The sequence below is a fragment of the Centroberyx gerrardi genome, chromosome 24, assembly GCF_048128805.1.
Source record: "Centroberyx gerrardi isolate f3 chromosome 24, fCenGer3.hap1.cur.20231027, whole genome shotgun sequence".
Taxonomy (NCBI): Eukaryota; Metazoa; Chordata; class Actinopteri; order Beryciformes; family Berycidae; genus Centroberyx; species Centroberyx gerrardi.
The window spans coordinates 19,454,409-19,475,347 of NC_136020.1; the positions used below are offsets into that span (position 1 = coordinate 19,454,409).

At 45.6% G+C, this 20,939-nt stretch overlaps 1 protein-coding gene across 1 annotated transcript; it reads left to right on the forward strand.

Annotated features, from left to right (window-relative positions):
• Positions 1-3,729: 3,729 nt before the first annotated feature.
• On the forward strand, positions 3,730-12,231 carry net1 (neuroepithelial cell transforming 1). The gene is made up of 9 exons (XM_071899855.2): positions 3,730-4,030; positions 7,378-7,485; positions 7,621-7,785; positions 8,479-8,541; positions 8,765-8,938; positions 9,134-9,391; positions 9,509-9,679; positions 9,980-10,166; positions 10,282-12,231. The coding sequence occupies exons 1-9, from the start codon at positions 3,938-3,940 to the stop codon at positions 10,740-10,742; spliced, it is 1,680 nt and encodes a 559-aa protein (XP_071755956.2). The 5' UTR covers positions 3,730-3,937; the 3' UTR covers positions 10,743-12,231.
• The last annotated feature ends 8,708 nt before the right edge of the window (positions 12,232-20,939 follow it).

Consider the following 20,939-nt stretch of genomic DNA (forward strand, 5'->3'; position numbering starts at 1 on the left):
TACTTTACACCCATTCATATTTTTCTTGCCTATTGTCCATTGCTTGTTGCACTGGATGCTACTTTACTGTTATTGTTGTATTGTTTTGTTTTTGTCCGTCTGCTATCTGCACCGCACCAGCATACCAAGCTAAATTCCTCATATCTGCATAATGTACCTGGTGAAAATAAATCTAATTCTGAAGCTGAAGACAAATTTCAGTACATTAACTGTACTTTTTTTAAATTCTAATTGAGAGTACAGGATGATCTGCAGCTCTGCATCAGGGTAGAAAATCACCCACTACCCTGCGTATGCCAGCTGATGGTATCTCTTGGTTTGTTCTGTCTACAAAGCGTCAGCCAGTTTCACTGTCTGTGGTTCTTGGTTACCGCGCTCTGTTTGCTAGCAACCAGGTCTGCTCTGGGTGTGAGCGCTGACACACACAACAAGAACACACTATTGAGTAACCTGAGGATGTCAGTCTGGTTTGTGAAATGTGGTTTGCATTGTTTCTACAAGCTGTTCTGTGATTAGATTAGTGAGACAGGACAGCTCTGTCTCCCGTCTCTAGTGCCTCTTCATCTTTATTTAAGTGCAGGTACAGAGGAGTGTAGATACTTGTAGTGCTGATGATCAGCACTGAGAGTAGTTTTGGAGGGGGGGGGGGGGGGGGGGGGGTGTTGTGGGATACCAGAACTTAGTGTTGATCCTCCTGGAGATGTTGTGGGCCTAATGGAAAAAGCATTTGTCTTTGGATGTGCCTACTTGATAGCCCCAATGACACACCCACCCCCAATTTCTCCAGCACCCAAGCTAGGTTTCTATATGCACTACCAGTCTGAAGTTTGGACACACCTGATTGAATATACTATCTTAAAGCCATTTTGATCTAAAGGCTTATGCTTCAATGCTTGAAGTTTGTTTTTTAGATGCAGTTGATGCCTATGTATGAATTTCTTTCCAACGCCTTTGCCTTTCCATCAAGGCAAAGGATACTAGATACTTTAAAGAATCTAAAATATTGATAGTTTTGATTTAACACTTTTTTGCACTGCATAATTCCATTTGTGTTATTTCACAGTTTTGATGACTTTACTATTATTCTAAAATGTGAAAAATGGTAAAAGATAGAGAAAAACGCGTGTGTCCAAACTTTTGACTGGCATGAGGGAATACAGCATGAGTGATAAATACATCAAAGTTTGTGGCTTGCGGCTGATTTTATAGGTAAACTGCTGCTGCCCAGAAAGATGAAATGCTCAGTCCAGCGCCCCTCCTTTCTGTTGCTGCTGACTTCCATCAGCAGAGGGCACCAGCGCCTCCTCCGGCCCTCATGTTGTTTTAAGAGCAGTCAAGTCGGCACTCTGCGGCGTGTTTCTGCGCCCTGAGCCGCCTGCCTAATGTCTTCCCCAGAGCTGTAATTAGGCACCGCGGCCCGCGCTCGCTGCTGATGTGGAGGGTACGTTCAGTTCAGTCCTCCAGGCCCCCGGGGCTCAAGTCTGTCCCTGGCACGGCATAGGTTAGAGAGCGGTGAAACGCCGTGGCTCACAGCATTACTCACTCTACCCCACCACTCTTGATAGTAGACCAGCGTTCAGTGTGTGTTGGTGTGTAAATCACGCCTGTACTCCAGCTGCAGCTCGGGGTGACTGGGGGGCGTCGGGGCCAGGCAGGCCTAGCCACGTCGTGTTTAGTTTATGTCGGGGCCGGCCCACCCCCAGCCTGCCCCAGACACACAGCTGATTCAGCCCCAGGTCTCCCCATACGGAGTGAGTAACAGCAGGGCCGCACAAAACGTCTTCCTCAGGCACGCATAGTCTACACACAGACAGACATTAGTTTATTTACAAGTATTTCTCTGACTCCTCAGTCTGCATATCTCATTGCACCGCTGTCTCGTTTCTCACATCAGCAGCCTGCACAGCTCAGACCACGAATACTGAACTCGCCTGCAGCCTCAGCTCTAGTTTGTTTTGAGGGCATTCAGGGTGATGTAAGCCAGACGCGTCGTCCTGTTGGCCTGCAACAGATGAGGTTGTCTGACCGCTCAGTCAACAACCGCAGCGAGCGGAGGTGTCGACCACCATGCGGCTCGATCCGCATTTGGCTTTTCACACGGTCTCTCTCTCACACACAACACAGCATGGAGGCTGTGTCCTGCTTCACACCTCCATGTTGACCCAGGAGGATGAATTCGAGCCATTGCAATAGTCTCGTCCATTTGCCGTAAGCACACACACACACACATACACACACATTCTCACACCCCGAGTAACTATTACAGCCTCCACTTTGCACCATGTTAGCCGGTCCATCAGACCTGACACCTCTGCTTTCTGCGCTCCATTTGTGCACCAGTTGTATGGGTGTGTAGAGTCTGCGGCTTCAGGTGTGGTTGTCACTTCCCTAACTGCTTCTTCTTCTGTCTTTTAGTTGTGTGTATGTCTGTCTGGTTGACTCTCCCCTGTGGGTGTGTGTGCATACGTGCATGAATAGGGGACGCAGGTTTTAGTTCTGTTTCAGATTGGTCCTTTGTCTCGACTTCAGGCCGACTCTTACAGTGAAACCGGCGTTAACTTTTTCAGACCTATTATAAACCCAATCCACAAGCGGGTGGTAGTCGCACCCTACCCCCATCGCAACTCAATATACAGGTTTCAGTTTAAACATCTGTGTGTGTGTGTGTGTGTGTGTGTGTCAAAGTACCCACCATTGATATTCTAATTGATCACTCCCTATTCAACTAATGAGGCTGATAACAGCTCTGTCATTAGTTAAACCAAAGAGCAGACAGCATTGCACTTTACACCCTTCACGACACAGAGACCCAATAGCTACTCTCAACAAGCAATAGCTAAATGATACTTATTTTGTAGTTTGGTTAGCTTTGTATAGTAAACTGTGAGAAAAATAGCTGTTTATTTTTAAGATTTTAGTACCTGTCTGGGTCCAGTATGATTTAACTATAGGTAGAATAAACCTGTATTTTTTGATTGGGCTGCAAAATTGTATGTGTATCATGATGTTGGTTTACAAAATTAATGGTACAATATTGGTAAATGAGCAATATTGAAGCATTTCATTTCAATTAGAATGCATGCAGTAGTTGAAACTAGTCAAGATGGTGATATAAGTAGACACAAAAAGTGCAGTAAATAATTTCAATCATCATATTATCAGGACTAATAATCTTAATTAATAATTGTGATTTAGAGAAATAATCTTCAGTTATCATGCAGCTTTCATGTTTTTAAATTTGATTTAGTCTAACTTTAATGTCAAATTAGGTGAAGTTGTCCTTCTACTAAGTAATCTAAGTATTAGACTCTGCTGGGAAATTGTGTAAGTTCTCAGTGTGTCTCCGTGCCAATGTCATGAGACATATTCCTTGTTTATATATTGTACTAGGCAATTAAAATTATTTCTTATTCTGAGAACGTCACCCCAGTTGAACCCGTATTATGTTAGACAAGGTGCAGACTTCAGTAGCCTGCATGGAAGTCACTAATGTAAACTCTTCGCAGTAAGCCTTCCACGCATGATTCTGAAATTCTCACTACTGTTTTTAGTGAGTGAATCAGCAACAAAGAGAGTTGCGGGTTGCTGCTCCTCACTTCCAAGTAAACTGATCCCCGCTCACTTACAGCCATGGGAGGGCTGTGCAGACAGAGCTTGCTCCTCCCCCCTGTCCCTGTTCCTAGTATAAAGCCCTCCCTCCCTCTGTGCACCTCAGACCAAAGTTTAGAAAGTCAGACAGAGTGTGTGAGAGGAGCTTTCTGAAAGCCCCGTCCCATAAGGGAGCAAGAAAAGGAATAAGGGGAAAGTCTACTTATTTATTTATTTATTTTTAGCTCTCACACAGACCTTGTTTTTCATCAACTTTTTTCCTCTCATGTGGATTACTCGGAGCTGACCCGACAGGATTAAAGTGGATATTGTGTTTTTACTCAAAGCTATGGTGGCTTACGATGAACTGGGTAGCTTGGTGCCTATCAAACGGACTCTGCAAGTGATAGACTACCAGAACCAAGCTAACAAAGAGTCAGAGGTGAGATTCACGGGAACACATGGGGGGGTTTATTTTTCTATTATTTCTATTTCGCTGAGCTGCAAAGTTGTGTCTTTGACTATCAATTTGAACGGAACTCCTATAGGCGAAGTCACATCTTTCTTATCAGATGTGAGTGAATCAGCGCCTAACCCTGCTCTTATCTCACCTGGACACACAGGGTGCATGTGTGTTTGTGTGTGTGTGTGTGTGTCTGTGTGTGCTTTCAATTGCCCTCTGCTTGTGAGCTGAAACTTTGTACTTTGTGCTTGCCACCTCTAAAGAACAATGCTTGAGATATGGCCTGACCTGGAGAAGTTAATGATTGGATTTCATTGCACTTGTAAAGTTGGAAACTGGTCCCTCGGCGTTGCGTATTCCCCCCGTCTCTGTTTAGGCTGCTGTTTTCATCAGAATGCATCCTGGCAGGTAGCTCAGCCCTGGTGGGATATTGAAGGATTAGGTGAAGCAGTAGACCCACAAAGTACCACAAACAGTGAGGCAGCAGGGGGCAAACACTCAGCAAACAGTCCCCCCCCTCCCCACATCCCATCCCATCCTTTCGGGTCAAGCCTAACTAGGAATACAAGGCTTTCTAGCTTCGAACGTTTGATGCCAACATGGGATCCAGTTACAATAGGTTAACTATGATGCAAATTTGGCCCAGGTTGGACTTCCCCTGGGCCTCAGGGCAGAGTGGAGCAGATTGGTCCTCTTTCAGCACGGCAGCCTGAGAGCATTCCTTTAGCCTCAAACACAATTAAAGGGACCAGAGCGTTGAAAACCCAGGTGTGCTCTCTGGTTCCCACTCTGCTGAGAAAATACCTTCTTTTTTTTTTTCTCTTTTTTTTAAAACTCGATACTTCAGCTGCCCGACCTCCTTCCTTCCCCTTTTGAGGTTTCTGTGGTTCTGTTTCGGAAGAGGTTTCCGGAAGAAGAAGTTTCATTGTCGGTAAAACTCTCGGTAAAGGAGAAGTCGAAAAGCAATTCATGAAGTGAGTTCTCTTGTTTCAGATTTTCACGATTGAGACACCCATGTGGCTTTATGCAGGGGGGGGGTTTTTGTCGTGCTGACTTCTTGATGACCTCAGCTTTTTTTATTTTAGGCCTGGCTGTTCTGGTCCCGGCCCCCCTATCAGCTCAAGCTGTGCTGTAATCAGTCAGAGCAGAGCAGGGACAGACCTGGGGTATTAGCTCTCGGCACGCACATGGGGTTACATCAAAGAAAAAGCAGGGGCACAGGAAGGGAGCTTTTGGGGGCCCTCCTCGACTGAAAAAAAAAAAAAAATCCCCCTGAAGTTTATGAGGTTGTAATCTTGGGTTGGGAGTTTCAGGAGTGCCCCGTGCATGTACAGCAGTATGTGTGCTGGAAACGTGAGTAGGTGTTTGGTGGGGGATTGTTCCACGGATGATGGCTATCCAAACCAGCGGCACAAACCCCGGATTCGGCCGGTTTCCTGAAGTGAGCCAGACTCGCCGTTACTCCAGGGAGTTCCCAGGTCAAACAGCCAGGAATAGAAACTCTCCCCGTCTGTCTGCAGTGTTGCACTTTCCAGCTGATAGAGCGCAGGTCGGGTATACAAAGAGTGGGACTAGTGGCCTTTTGTTATTCTGGGGCTGGTCCCCAATGGACAGGAAAGGCACAATGGGCAACACGCGTTTCCAATATTGACTTTGGGAGCGAGCCCACCCTCTCTGTACTTGAAACCATTTTTTCTGCTGTTTTACTTTCTTCCCTTTGTTCATGGAGTTTAATAGGCTCACACATTTGTCTTTTTACAGACTCAGGCAGCTCTATTCCCCATAGTCAAGTTAAAGCAGAGATTTCCTAGCCTTCTTTCTGGATTCCTTTGCTGACCACACTGCATCTAGACCACCGTCAGAGCAGTTCGGATGTGGCTTCTCTCTGTTTGCTGACCCTGCCAGTAGAGGGGTTGGTAAGTTTTCGAGGCCGTCTGGCCATTCTGGTCCAACGTGGAGCCACTGACCGCAGCGGACCGTGACTCGTCCGCAGCCACAGCAGCCTGCCGGCCGCACCAGACTGAGCGGATCTGTTCCCCAGCTGTGTCCGCAGGGCCTGGAGCCTGAATGGCTGCTCTGTTTCCCAGTTTCGCTGAGCCAAGGCAAAATCCCATTCGGCCTTAGTCAGGAGAAAACACAGACAGCCTTTAGTACTGCGGTGCTCGAATTCAGCAAGCAAACAGTCATTACTATAAAGTTTTTTAAATGCGATCATTTTCTCCCCCATGCAAAACATCTTTGGAAATGCTAATTACGGCTGTGGCTGTCTCATCCTGTCATGTTTTTGAAGAGGTTCTGCGGCCTGAAATCATTACCTCAGATCTGCAGCGCTTTGATATCTGTTGCTTGTTGTTGCTGGCACGAGGCCAAGCTGCTCTCTCCCTTCTCCCAGCCTCAGGGCTCGGTGAAGGGAGGCGGGGGGTGGGGTGGGGTGGGTGGGTCACCTGGCCCAGGTGTAGTGCTGCTCTCACGCGAGGCCTTCTGCAGAGCCTGTCTCGACTCGCAGCCATAAACACCCCGTACACCCCCTGCGACGCCGAACTGTATAAACACTTGAGAGGGGACAGATTCACTGTCTGTTTACGACTGCGGCTCCTTTCCCCAACTCCCCACGGTGGTCTGTTTTACTGAGCCGTCCTGACACACTGCCATACTGTCCTGTACTCCTCTCTCCGGGAAAGGCAGTTAAAGAGCTGCGGCAATCAGGAAGCATTTATCTTGCACTGTTTGAGTGATGGAGCAGACACACACTCGAGGAGAGTTAAGCTGTTGTCAGGCCATATAGCTGAGTAGCTGAGTGTGTGTGGGGAGGGGGTGTTAGGCAGTCGCTGTTGAACAGCTGAGAACAGGGTCCCGTGCATTCCTGGCATGCCTCCAGGCCCCCTTCCCCTCCAGATCGGCAGTCAGAGAGGGTCTTTGTGCTCAGTGGGCCGGCCTGGCCCAAGACTCTTCACATGATGGAGCCAACAGCTGCTTCCTGCTCCTCATCCCCGCCGAGCCTCGACAGTATCTCTGGTCTGTCTGCTGGTCCGCCAGCCTGTCTGCCTGTGGCTTGACCTCGGCTCCAGCTACTCCTGTTTCCCAGCCCGAGAGCAGGGAGTGGAGTCAATAGTGAGGATTTATCACTTGAGTTGATGAGTTTCATCACAAGAAGTCACAAGGGAGTGCTTGTAGTTACCCCAGAGGTCCCAGTGGAAATCCCCGAGTGTTAGTAATACTGATCGATTTGTTTAGTCCCAGGTTGCTCAACAGGAAGTTAAGTCTTATGTTTGACATAAACTATGATAAAATGGCTGACTAACCCCTCTCTCCCTCTTCTTCTCCAGGAACCCAGCAACAAGCGTGTCCGTCCTCTCGGCAGGGTGACGTCGCTAGCCAACCTCATCTCTCCGGTGAAGAATGGGGCCGTCCGGCGCTTCGGCCAAACCATCCAGGTGAGCCCCGCCACATGCCACAAACCGGGGTTAAAGGGCAAGGGACACTTCAAATGTCACGGCCACCACTTTGCTGACTGAAAACACTCAGGCGTCCATGTTTAACGTTGGGGGCTTCCTGTTTCTTGTCTGCAGGCCTCCTTCCGGGGCGATGGCAAGTCGCCGGGCGTGCCCCAGAAGCCTTGCAGCAAGGCAGCGGCCCCCACGCCGCCCAAAAGGAGGAACAGCACGCTGTGGTCAGAGACGCTAGACGTCCACCAGAAGGGAACCTTCTCCACCAAGGAGATCAAGCGGCAGGAGGTGAGAATCAGCACCATGGCAATACTTTTTATAGTCACACGGAGGAAAAAGCTGTGTAAAGCTAGCCCAAACTAAGGAGTCCACATAGATGACTGAATGTGCTCTAAGTCAGAAATCCAGACAGCAATGTATTCTAGCTGTCTGGTGAGTTTTCATTACTGTACAGAGAGGGCTATTAGGAAGGATTAACGGCACTCCATCCCTCGACTCACTCCCACCTTCCTCTCCTTTTCTCTGCAACACTCCTTCTTCCAGACAGCCTTTCAGACTTTGTTAGTTTCACACATCCCTGCAGTATTTGTACTAAATAAGCTAAGTGGGGCTAAAAGCCGTCCAGGGCTCATTGCCCTGCACATTTCCCGGTCTCTGTAAGCTAACACAGACCTGACAAGCTCACACACTAGTGCTCTCCTGATCTACATCTCTGCTCTACCCGTACATGTCAGACATCTTAGCCAACTGTCAGAAGCCATAAACACCGTACAATTTTAAACAGAGACAGACAGAGAGCAGGGGAGAGACAGGAGAGAGCAGTCAGAAAAATTTAGAGGTTGACCTGAGTAATTTGGCATCGACGTGGCTATTTAGTCTAATGGGTACTGAATGTAATAACGTAATGACATTCTGCTTCATGGTTTTTGTTAAAAAAATATCTTATCTCCTCCCTTCCCCTCCCCCCCTCGCTCTCCTCAGGTCATATTCGAGCTGTCTCGTGGAGAACAGGACCTGATTGAGGACCTCCAGCTCGCACGCAAGGTTTGTACTTTTAAACCTCTGAGACCAAGGGAGTACATATAAAGCAAACAGATTAAATCAAAAGCTGGCAGGCCTTCCACACAGTCAGGCCAGGAACTATAAAAAGAAAGGAATGATACCTCTGTCTTTCTCTTGCACCCCTAAAGCTCGTTGCCAAGCTATTCTTAGCCCCCACCCCCTCCTGGTTGTTATTTGACCGGTTTGGCTCTGCTCCTGTCCACAGGCGTACCACGACCCGATGCTGAAGCTGTCCATCATGTCTGAAGAGGAGCTGACTCACATCTTTGGGAACCTGGACGCCTACATCCCGCTGCACGAGGACCTGCTGGCCCAGCTGTCGAAAGCCACCGGGGCAGACGGGACCGTGGGGCAGATCGGGCAGATCGTCGTGAGCTGGGTAAGTGTCACCGCGTCGCCATTAACCCCTCGACTTCTGGGATTTCTGTTAAGTCTCAATAGCTGGGTTTCCATCTGCATATTCATATGTGAGTTTATTCACATTGTCAAAAGATTGCTGAAAATTCACTTGACATTTCCATGGAAACTTGTCTGGATTGCAAGGAATGCTAAAGTGTCCCTCCTTGCCCTCCAGCTGCCCAGGCTGAACGCCTACAGAGACTACTGCAGCAACCAGCTGGCAGCCAAGGCGCTGCTGGACCAGAAGAAGCAGGACCGGCGGGTTCAGGACTTCCTGCAGCGCTGCCTGGAGTCGCCGTTCAGCAGGAAGCTGGACCTCTGGAGCTTCCTGGACATCCCGCGCTCGCGCCTGGTCAAGTACCCGCTGCTGCTCAAAGAGATCCTGAGGCACACTCCGCCAGAGCATCCCGACACCGCCAGCCTGGAGCAAGCGGTGAGTCTAGGAAACACACACAACACACATCAGCCGAAGATAGGACGCAGCCTTTTCTTATCGATCGACTGCCTGAAAACCTGGCTGAATTTAATGATTTGATTTTTGTGTGCTCAGATCACCATCATCCAGGGCGTGCTGTCGGACATCAACATGAAGAAGGGAGAGTCTGAGTGCCAGTACTACATCGACAAGCTGGAGTATCTGGACGACAGGCAGAGAGACCCGCGCATCGACCAGTGCAAGAGCCTGCTGTGTCACGGGGAGCTACGCAACAAGAGCGGCACGGTGAGCAAAACACACACACACACACACACACACACACTTTCCTCTCATCAACACGTTTCTCCTTTGGCTGCCTCCTCCCTCACATGCACCAACACAAGCCTCGCACCCCAAATAAGGCAGCTATTTTCGCTCACCCGCTAAAAAATCTATGACTTAAGCATACGAGCATCTCCTTTGATAACAATCAACAAGCCCTAAGTGAAACTTTGTTGGTGGTAGAGGATGTCAGGCGCACCATGTCAGCGATCTGGTTTTAATCATTTCCTTTGTTTCTCTTTCTCCCTCCCTCCCTCCCTCCAGAAGCTGCATGTGTTCCTGTTCACCGAGCTGCTGGTTCTCACCCGCCCCGTCACCAGGAACGAGCGCCAGTGTTTCCAGGTTTACCGGCAGCCGATCCCGGTGCAGGACCTGGTGCTGGAGGACCTGCAGGACGGAGACGTCAGAATGGGCGGCTCCTTCAGAGGGGCTTTCAGCAACGCAGACAAAGGTGAGCCTCATTCCTGACCTCAGAGGTTTACGGTAGTTCATGTAGGAATGCAGTTTGTTGCACATCAAGCTGAAGCTGAATTACTAATTCCGTTTTCTGTCACTTGCCTCCTCAGCCAAGAACATCTTCCGTGTGCGTTTCCAAGACCCGAGCCACGGCCAGTCCCACACGCTGCAGGTGAACGACGTCTTCCACAAGCAGCAGTGGCTCAACTGCCTCCGCAGCGCCATCTCCGTCCACCGGCCCCTCCCCGAGCCCGCCGCCCCCACCTCGCCCGTGGCCGACGCCCGCTCCAAGCGCCGCCCTTCCTCCGTCTCCGCCATCGTCCACATGGAGGAGGCGGACGAGAACTGCCCGCAGGCGGCCTCGCAGTCCACCCCCAGCTCGCCGTGCGGCGACGAGACCCCCGGCCCCGCCGCCGCCTCCCCTTCCTCCTGCTCCTCCGCCTCCTCGACATCGTCATCATCGTCGACGTCGTCGTCGACATCGCCGCTCTCCTCGCCCACGACGCACAAAACCAAAAAGGACAAGAGGTCGCTGTGCTCCTTAGGGAAGAGAAAAGAGACTATGGTGTAAACGGAGGCGGCGGGAGAAAACGGACTCCTCTTGTTTTTGTACATAAACATTAAAAGAAAGAGGGACAGCGTGGAGAAGAGGGGGCGGAGTTCGCCCCGCTCAGTGGGACTTGTATTTATGTGTGTCGGCGTGCGTATTATTATTACAACAGTGTTCTGTGTTACTGTCCTCTTCGGCAGCTATTTACCTTTCCCCTCCATCCGCCCCCCGAGTGCTGATGCAGTATTCTGGAGCGACCTGCACGGCTTCCATCAGCTGTATAAAGGGAAGCATTACGAAAAAGCAAACACACACATTCACACATTAATCTGTGTGTCGTGAGTTTGTTGATTTCTTGAAGATAGAGGTGGCGCATCAAGGTCTGTTTACTGTTAATTTGGTATTTAAACATTATTTTAGATTTATCATTCTTTTTTTGGGTAATTAAAGTTTTACATTTTTATATTATCATTCTAAATTTTATTGTAGCTCTTTTGTTTTTTATTTTATTTTAAAGCAGCACTGTTTTTAGCTTTTAGCTGAAGTTATTTTTAAATTTGGGCATGCGGAGTTCGATAGAAAAGAGAAGAACCCCAAAAAGTTAAGATGTATACAAAACAAAAGCTACAAATTTCTCTGTAAAAGTCTGATTTTTAGATTTACTGGAGGACAAGTCTTATTTTTGTACATTCCTTTAATAACAGATGTAAGGACCCGGACACATTTTTTTATTTTTATTATTATTTTTTTTTTTGCATTTACTGCAACCAGAGGCATTAATTTAAATCCAGTCACATTCACGTTGAGTTAGTTTGTTTTCGTCGCTACAGAGCGCAGCGATAACAAACCATTCAATGTCATGAAAATAAAAAAGATGAGGGGTTTTTGTTTTATTTGACGTAAAACAAAGCCGACAACTTTTGAACTGAGCCATGTTGGTTTAAAACGCTGACTCTTCAGAATGAAACGGATCACTTTTCAATGTAGCATCTTGCATGGAGCTTTAGTTGTCGACACTGCTCGCACCAAGTAGAGGCGGCAGGATGTGTTTGCCTGTCTGAGGGGTTCGGTTCCTATCGAGGACAGGACAGTTCGAGAAAATAGACGATGAAAACAAGAGAATGTTGTCTGAAGGATTGAGAGAGAAAAGAGAAAAAGATGGATAAAGCTGTTTGTTGGAACTGAGATAGATTGTTGATGCAAGGTGTGTAACCCCAAAAACTTGCTATTTAAGTAAGTTAATGTGGTTCCTTGCTCATAGATGGATGTTTTAGACACTGGTGAAAATCCAGTGAGAACTAATCGATGGGAAAAAAAAGTATGTAGGGGAAGGGAGATGAAGAACATGTTTTTCTGTATGTGATGATGTCAAAACTTGATGTCTTTTTTGTCAAAAGGACGAGAAAAAGAAACGGAAAAAGGGGGCAACTTGACTGCCACAGCCTGTATGTTAAGAGGTGTAAATGAACAATTAAAGAACAATAAAGATCTGTGTAAGATTTGCATCTGAGCTTTTGGTTTGTCGTCTTTATTCTCACCTCCGCGATGAATAATCTCGCATAAAAATAGACGCAGCGGTACGCATCTCTTCATCGTTGTGACGCTGTTTGTTAGGCCTAAAGTTTATATGACTCACTCTAACATGGAATAGAGGAGTGCCCCAAATCGAGGGAGTGAGATATCCTGATTTATTACCGTTCTTAACTCTTACCTAAACAGTCACTTCCATGTAGGTGCCAAGGAAAACATATTTCCACTGTAAGGATTACCTAGAAATGTCCTCGACGAGAGCTGTATAGAGAGTTTATAGTGACTTGTGTTAGGATCGAAAGGGCAGCATACTAGGTCAAGTCTCTCCAAATCAACGGTTTTGTAGCTAAAACAGAGAGTGTGTAGATTGTTGATGACGCAAGATGAGTAAAGCGATCGTTAGAGAGAAAATGAGAGAGTTTCATTTCGACAGCCGAACTGCCAGCACTTAAAATGTCAGACGTTAAGTCTTTGTTGGACTCGGCCGATTTTCTTGCCCTTTTAATTTGTCTGCTTGGCAAAACCCAGACTCGGCTCGCGCTTTTCTGAAGTAATGGCCTCATGTCTGCCTCTCAGAAGTGAGAGCATTCTCAAAACATTCGCTCATGCTCTCCACAGCGTTACCCATTTACTTTAATGGAAGTTGAACATCCACCGGCAGTACAGTTTACTAAATGGATGCTTGAAGGTTTTTGGCCGGTAAGGTAGCTTGGCCTGATCTGCCCTACAAAGAGCAGTAACTGAGTAAAGAAAATGAGAAAAATGACTAAAAAGCTCCTCTGTCCCAACAAATGTATAGAAGTGTTGGTCCTATATGTCATTTAATAGCATTTATTGGTATATTTTTTTGTTGATTTGACCTTTAAAACCATACTAAAAGAAGTACTGCTGTTTACCTTTATAGGACAGTAATGTTAAACAGTCTTATCAAAGATCTTATCTTATCGAAGTGATCAAACTGCTGTAAACTACTAGGACTGCATTGTTTTAGCAAGTGGTGGGAAAGGAATATTTTGTCCATTTAGATCTGGCAAATTTGGCAATTTTTTTATAATATTGAGACTGAGGCAGAACATTAATACTTCCAGGATTAAAATGTCACTAAGTGATTACTGCACCATTGAGACTGTGAAAAAAATGATTGATTTTCACCTTTCATCCATACTAAGAAAGAATTTGGTGTGTTTTTTTGAGAGTGAGCTGTCTGTTAAATCCAAGTGTTGGTGAGAACCAAGGCGAAGCATCGGGTTGAGGCTGACATTAAAATGCCAAAACTCCATTAATTCGACCAGCTGTTATTGCATAACAACCCACTGTCTCATTTTCCGTTCTTTTGGAGATCTCGCCGTTTACGTAACACACACACACATGCAACTATTCACCGACACCATATTATTGTTATTGGTAGAAATAAATGTTGACACTGATTCTGCTACTGATTGAAAGCTCTGGAGGTTTCAACAGCAAAACAGCCCAAAGTGAGAAGTGAGAGCCGGTCCAGACACAAACACACCCGGCGCTCCTCTCCAGCGTACCAGAAACTTCTCTTTCAGCGGCTCCTGTGTGCTATTGAAAGAGCTGCGGGGCGGATTATTGACCGACGGGGACAGCTGAGCCTCCCGCCGCTCATCCATCACCACCGCCTCCTGTGACACTCATCTCCCTCCACCAAGAAACCCCACAACCCTCACCAGCAGCTACCGCTTAACCTCGCTCCCACCTCATTATCTAACCTGCCCCCGGGCCGCATCCACAGATATGTATCTGACAGACAGGGGAAGCAGTAACTTCCCTGACGGGTCTGACTCACTCTCCCTGTATTACTGTATTACCACAACAACGATGTGGAAGTGACACATTATCTTAATACTGGAAGTGAGTAAATCTGACAGTGACCTGGGATGACAGAATTTCCCGCTAAGCCTACTGGAGGTGTCGAGGGCCTAAGAGTTTGTTTTTTTACAAATATACAAAGCTTTACTTTGAGCTGGAGGTTGCAGATTGTACAGGCAGCATCCTTATCAGTTTTGGATTACGTTGATGTGATTCACATTCGTCCTGCAGCCCAGACTCTCCGGCCTCTCGATGCTGTTTACCACAGAATACTCAGATTCATTACAGGTGACAGTTTTAAACACACAATCGTATCCTCTATTGTGGTTCTCAGCCTTTTTGGCTTGTGGCCCCCTTATAATGCCTACTTGGGACCCCCAGGAGTGCATATGCAGAGTGGAGGACAGTTCAACCAAAGAATGATTTTCCCTTTTCAGTTTGTTTCATTTGATTAATTATCAAAGGAGGCCAAGAGGCTGAAAACTACTCAGTATTTCACAAGAAAAAAAGCAACAATTAGAGAAAAATCAGAAAAAATAGACGCGATAATACATTTGTATCCTATTGTGTCCTATCCCATAAATCATCTTGTGACCCGTCTCCCTCCCAAAAAAAGAATAAAAAAATAGCTTGCGACCCCCTGGGGGGTTGGAGGTTGAGGAGCCACAGCTCTATTAGAAGGTAGGGCAGCCATCACTTTACACTCTAAGAGAAAAACTCCGCCTCTTGTTTATTTACAAACCTCTCCTCAACAAGCTACCTTTTTACATTTCATCACTTTTAAAATTCAGACACCGTACTCGATCACAAGTTCAATAGTTTTAATGTCACAAATGAATACATGAACACTGAAGTAGAAAAGTCAGTATTTACTTTTTATGCAAGTGGGATGAACTGCAAAACTCCCTTAAACTGGACATTCACATCTATCTGTCTGTCTATTTCTTTCAACCCAACATCTGTGATGGGAGGTGCCCACGTTATCACCATTAAAACCTTTTAAATATTAATAAATGATGGCAAGTAGGATAATTGAGAGAGGCTATTGGGAGAAGGACATACAAAAAAGACACTTTTCCTCTAAAATCCAAACTAGGTTCCTACAAAACCGCAGCAGCCACAGTAACATCAGATCCAGCGTGTTGGTGACCGTCTCCCTCACGTTTACGACCAGCTGACCGCACCGCAACACATTTCCCGGAGCACAATGGGACCGTCCGGCCCTCAGCACACTGAATACACAACACTGTCATGCCTGTGGAGCGTGGGTGACGAATTCAATCAAGCCCGGCTCATGCATGGTGAAAAGGCCACGCAGCCCCACACAGCATAGAGAAAAACATAACAGCAGGATTGTCTGTGAGGATAACATGCAAACAGACAAAGGGTTTTGTCCTGTATGGCTTCTCTGTGTCTCCTAATGCTTTGTGTATCAGATCACTGAATAATATCTCTTTTTTTGCTCTTTTGGGTCAGATGCTAGAAGGCACAGGAAACTCCCCGGGTGTAAAAACCTATAAGATCAGTTTAGTAAATCCGCACCCCGACCAAAGCCACAATAAGCCAAAAAACAAAATCTGACGAGCGATGTAGCGCTGGAGGGGGCGACCAAAGAGGACTAGAGGTCAAACAGGTTCACGACACCCCCCTCCATCAAAAGCTATAGACTCTGTGTTTATGTCAAAATACACTCTGCCGGGCTCGTCCCGACAAACCGGGAGCATCAGAGGGAGCAGCGGGGCATGTTCAGTCATCACTCACACGCCGCCAAAAGGACCTGTCAGCTCAATGTGCTTTTCTCCGAGACAAATATCACCTAAGTCTCAGGGATTTCCTTCCGCCTGAGGAGATGAAGAGAAAAAAAAAGATTTGAAAGACAGCTAATAATGGGCCGGTAGAATATTCACCTGTTTAACATGCAAGTTGGAATGTTTCCCATCCAGGCTAAACAAAAGCAATCAGGCTAGAAATGTAGGTGTGGACGTTGACGCTAACAACACTGTCACAAAAACAGCTTCCTTTTCATTTAGCCTACATATCGTCTAAACTGTCGGCCCACTTTCACAGTCTCTCTAACAGCACTTCATACCTGACAAAGTTCCCACTGAGCAATTCAAGTTTAGTAAACGTCTACATCACATCATCTGGGGTATATGACAAAAATGATGTTTTTTTGTCATATACTTTTTGATATTTACTGCTGTTTATGCATTGTTTAAAGTTGTGTATTTCTTGGTCTAAAACAGGACTATATACAATTCTGATTAATGAATTTAAACATTATTCTTGTCGCTCAGTGCTAGCTTGATGCTACCACCGCAAGCTAGCTGCTCTGGTTGCACTGATATGAAAAAGGTTTGGACCATGATTTGTAATAAGCAAACTGCTTGTTTTTATGGATAGTGTAAATCTTTGTTTTAATTTGCTCCAGAATCCAGTTAACTTCAAAGACAAAACATCTTTACAACACAACAAAGTTAGGATGATGTAAGTTCAAAAACAAGCTAACGTTAATCTGGCCTTAAGGCTAACAGGCTTGCCTTTGTTGCAGCAGCAGAGCTAGCTATTTTAAAATACTGATCCAGTTGAAAGAAAATGTGAAATAAATGTTAACACGTGTTTGTGATGTTCACTGAAAAAGTATTTATCCTCCAAGATATTGCTTTCTTTGTCAGAGGGAGATACAAGCTACCTTCTTTCATTTCCTCCTCAGGAGGCCGGGGGCTTTAGGGATATGAGACATCCAGTTATAGACAAAGAAACTGCTCACACTGACCCAGAGTTTTCCATGGCCGCCTGTATGCAATGCCAAATTTTCCCCGTGTTTTTCATGTTATGAGTCTGTGGGAGTGAGTATCAGTCCTTATATGCTGAGACCGGCGGAGGTAAAGTACAGTGGCCAGCAGAAGTGATCCGAGGTCACACAGTCTGCCAAAGAGTGGTACGAACTCACAAACAAGATGGTTATCAAACACCTCAAGCTGAATTTTTCATATTACTTTGAGTCCGAGCACATACAGATTATATTTAGAAGGAATGCCTCTGCTTTCATTTAACCCTCTGTCACGAGATCGATCTGTCAAAAAGGAATCGGCATTTGACCTACATAACGTGCATTCAACAACAGATGAGACAAAGCCTAAGATGGTGGCTTGGCAAACTCCTCGCCTGTCTCACCAGATTGCCTCAGTCCGTCAGGTATGAATATTCCACGGGTGAGCACTTTGTTTTAAAGTCTGTCATCGGACTGTTTACTGTTCTCTTCTCTGTCCAAGCCTCTACATGTCTGAACAGATCAGCTGAAAACACTACAAGCTCACTAGGTCAGAGGAAACCCTCAGATTGTCCTGAGTTACCTTGAGTAACCAAGAACAAAATGTTGGAGTCGGTGAATACTTCTGGTGGTGATTTTTAGCACTTCCAATGGTGACACGTCCACCCTAAACTACCCCAGGAAGACGCTCTGAACCTGTAATAATGCCCTTAACATTGGCCTACAGCTTAATGGAGGTGAACGTACCTCTTTCAGGACAGTAGGTTTATGGAATAAAATATTAAGACTGCTGGTGTGAGGAAGGCTTATTCACTTTAACACTGGGATGCAACCGTCAGAAAAGGCCAGTGGTCCGCATTCGTCCGTCTATATAAAGCCTAACAAAATTACTATTAATCAATCTACCTATAAGAACAAATAATAACAATTAGCCCTATCATCAGCGTCATTAATCAGACTTCATCTATTTGAGACTGGCAGCTAAGGCAAGCTAGAGGGGTCAAGTTTTTGTTCAGATGAGCTGAGGAGAGGCGAGCACCGTGTAAAGAAGCAAACATGGACAATTACTTCAAACAAAAAAAACAGATCACAGTGAGACTCTTCCTCAGAAAATGTCTAAAGTTGTCCATAAATATAATCCTGATTATCCCATGGAACGATGACAAACCAGTCAATCCAAGGGGTAAACAGCAGCATATTTTTGGTCTCAGATTCAACTGAATTAAGGCTTCAAAAGGAAACTGGTTCTGTGGAACAAGCTTTCCACTTTTGAGCGAAATTCTGGAGAACTCTCTACACGTAAACAGAAATTCATGGAGTGTTTCCCACAGGATTCCAGTGTATTTTGGAGAGTATTTTGAACCCATTTTCAAAGGAGCCTGCAGCTGATGGCGTTGCCCTTTCCACAAGAGTTGGAAAGTCAGCCAATGGAGCTGTCTGCTGACCAAAGTTGACCAGGGCTGTTCAGTTTGCTGCCTTTTACGACTTATCTGCAGGAATCTGGCTTTTCCACTGCGACCACAACCAAGTCCAAGGCCAGAAATAGACTGAAATCAACCTTGGGTGCCACCCTTTAGAGTTTCTCACCCATCCCACCTAGAGTTGACTTCCTTGTGTGTCAAGCAAGTTCAGGTATCACATTGACTCTACTGTCAACATGCAAGTAAGTAAGTCTACGTTTCTGTAAAAGTATAATGAGAATATTATACAGCTGTGTTGTAAAATAAAGACCACTAACAACTTTTTCTCATTAGAAGATAAGCGTTCTTACTTTGGATAATGCTATCTACTATCAGCGTTAGCATGGAGCACCAGAGCAAATGATCTACCAGGGACATATCGATGATTTTGGTGTCTATGTTCTCATCACCTAACAGCTAATTAGACCAATGAACCAAAATTCCCCAAAACTTGGTGTATTCCTTTAACATGGCGTCACTGTTGCACTAAACAAACAGAGCAGGATTGAGTTTGAGTTAACAATCAATGATTTGTTGTAGATTTCTATCACATCTACAACACCCAGCCTGTAAACAGAAATCCATAGCAATCAATGATTTGTTATAGATTTCCGTTTACAGGTGTTGTGCTGGAGCATCTTGGCAGGAGCTGACACCCGCCTCCCAGTGTATCCAGGTGAGAACAAACCTCTTTTACCACAGGATCAAGATATTATGTAAGCCCTCCGCCTCCAAGAAACACCGTGCGTGCGTATACATGTGTATGTGAGTGTATCTGCACATTTAAGAAAGCTCTGTATATACAAGATGAGGGCTATGAGAACTCAGACTCATAAAAGAGGGATTTGGAATGTGGTTTATCTCTGTTTTGAGTGACAGTTACTTTTGTGTACACAGCATGAGTCTTAAAACATTGTTTTGGCAAGACCAACTAATCTGATAATGCCCTCACCGCTCTTTTCCAGAGGTTTACGATATGACTAGATTGACTCCGCTGTGTGTTTGTAGCTGATAATTTCATAGTTTGATACCATTATTTTTTTCTCTGTGCAAAGTATCCAAACTATTTTTTAAAATTTTAGATGTGTTTCCATTTTAGGCATTCACTCCATTTAGCTGATGTTCTTATCCAGAGCAATTTACCTTGAATGCAACAGTAGAATAAGCCTCAATTTGTAGCCTCATCAACATTACAAGCAACCAATAGTAAAGAGTGCAAAGGTCAGAGTCATGGTTTCCTGAAAATTGAGGTAACTAAATATTCTTGTGACCCCAAAACGATCATGTAAAGAAAGGAAAGGAAATAAGAGTAATAATAAGGCCAAAGTTACATGGGATTTTAAACTTAAAAATAGCATTTTAGAGCATTTTAAAGCGAATAAAGCAGGGAGAGGGAGATATGATTCAGAGGGAGAATGGAGGGATGTGAGGTACTTAAAGAAAAGATGAGTTTTCAGCCTAAAACAAAGATGGGGAGTGACGGGGATTCCTCCTTTGGGGAGCCAGGAGGGAGGGAGATCCAGAGAGCCAGGGTGTCAAATGACCTTTTCACTGTCCTGTCTGTGTCTGTTTGAATTCCACAGACAAAAACTTTAGGCGTAAAAGTGGCCAACCTTGAGTTTAATTTAGACGTGTTTATATGGATATCGTGCCTTTCTCAAGACCACACAGATCCATATCTAAACGCTCTGACCTGGGAGGAAATCTGTGAGATTGTACCCCCAGAGGCGTTTCCTCCAAGCTGTGTGGTCCCCCCCCCCCAAAAAAGGAGATCTGCAACGAAAACAGGGGACTGATTATCATAATTACGAGTTAAGTTCAAGACTGATCCCTTTCCCTGATCCCTCCCGTTGTTGCCAGTTGTCCAAGCTGGTGTTAGAAGTTCACGGGGAGAGGATACAATGTAGACTTGAGCCTGTTAAGACGCAGGGAGAGGAGCGGGTTGTGTACAGAGACCTGTGTTAACTCAAATCCTGCCCTGGAGGTTTTAACCTGTTGATACGCCTCGCTCCTGCAGCACCTCCCCATGCACTCCAGGGTTCAGTCCCTGGGCGGGTCTGGAAACACTGGGAAAGCATGGAAAATCAATTTGATCATTTCCAGGTATTGAAAATTTTAGAACTGGAGCGAAAGTCTGTAAAAGTATGGAAAAAACTGTTGTTTGGCCCCAATATACACATGACTTCACATTGAATTTTGTAGACACACTGTTATTTCACGTATTGTGATGTTTGTTGCAGGGAAGAACAATCGTCAGCCATGCAGTGCACAAATCGCAATTTCATATATCAAGCATGACCAATCACAACCTTTGAATGTGCACCCATGTGACCAAAACAAAGGTTAAGATGGAGAAGCAGCAAAGAAACCTTACATAGACCAAGCTTTGGAAAAATGTAAGTAAAATGCAGTGGCACACAATATTTATTGGTTAGTGTTATTTATTAGAATTTTGTAAATGAGGACTGCAATAAAGAGTAAGACAAGACTTTCTAGCTGAGAAATATTGGGTGAAAAAGTGACAATATGTTAAGGTGCAAAAGGGCAATAAAAAAAAACATTATCAGCAGAGATCATAGTGCACACCGACCAGAATCTATAAATCCAGTCAGGATGGAAATG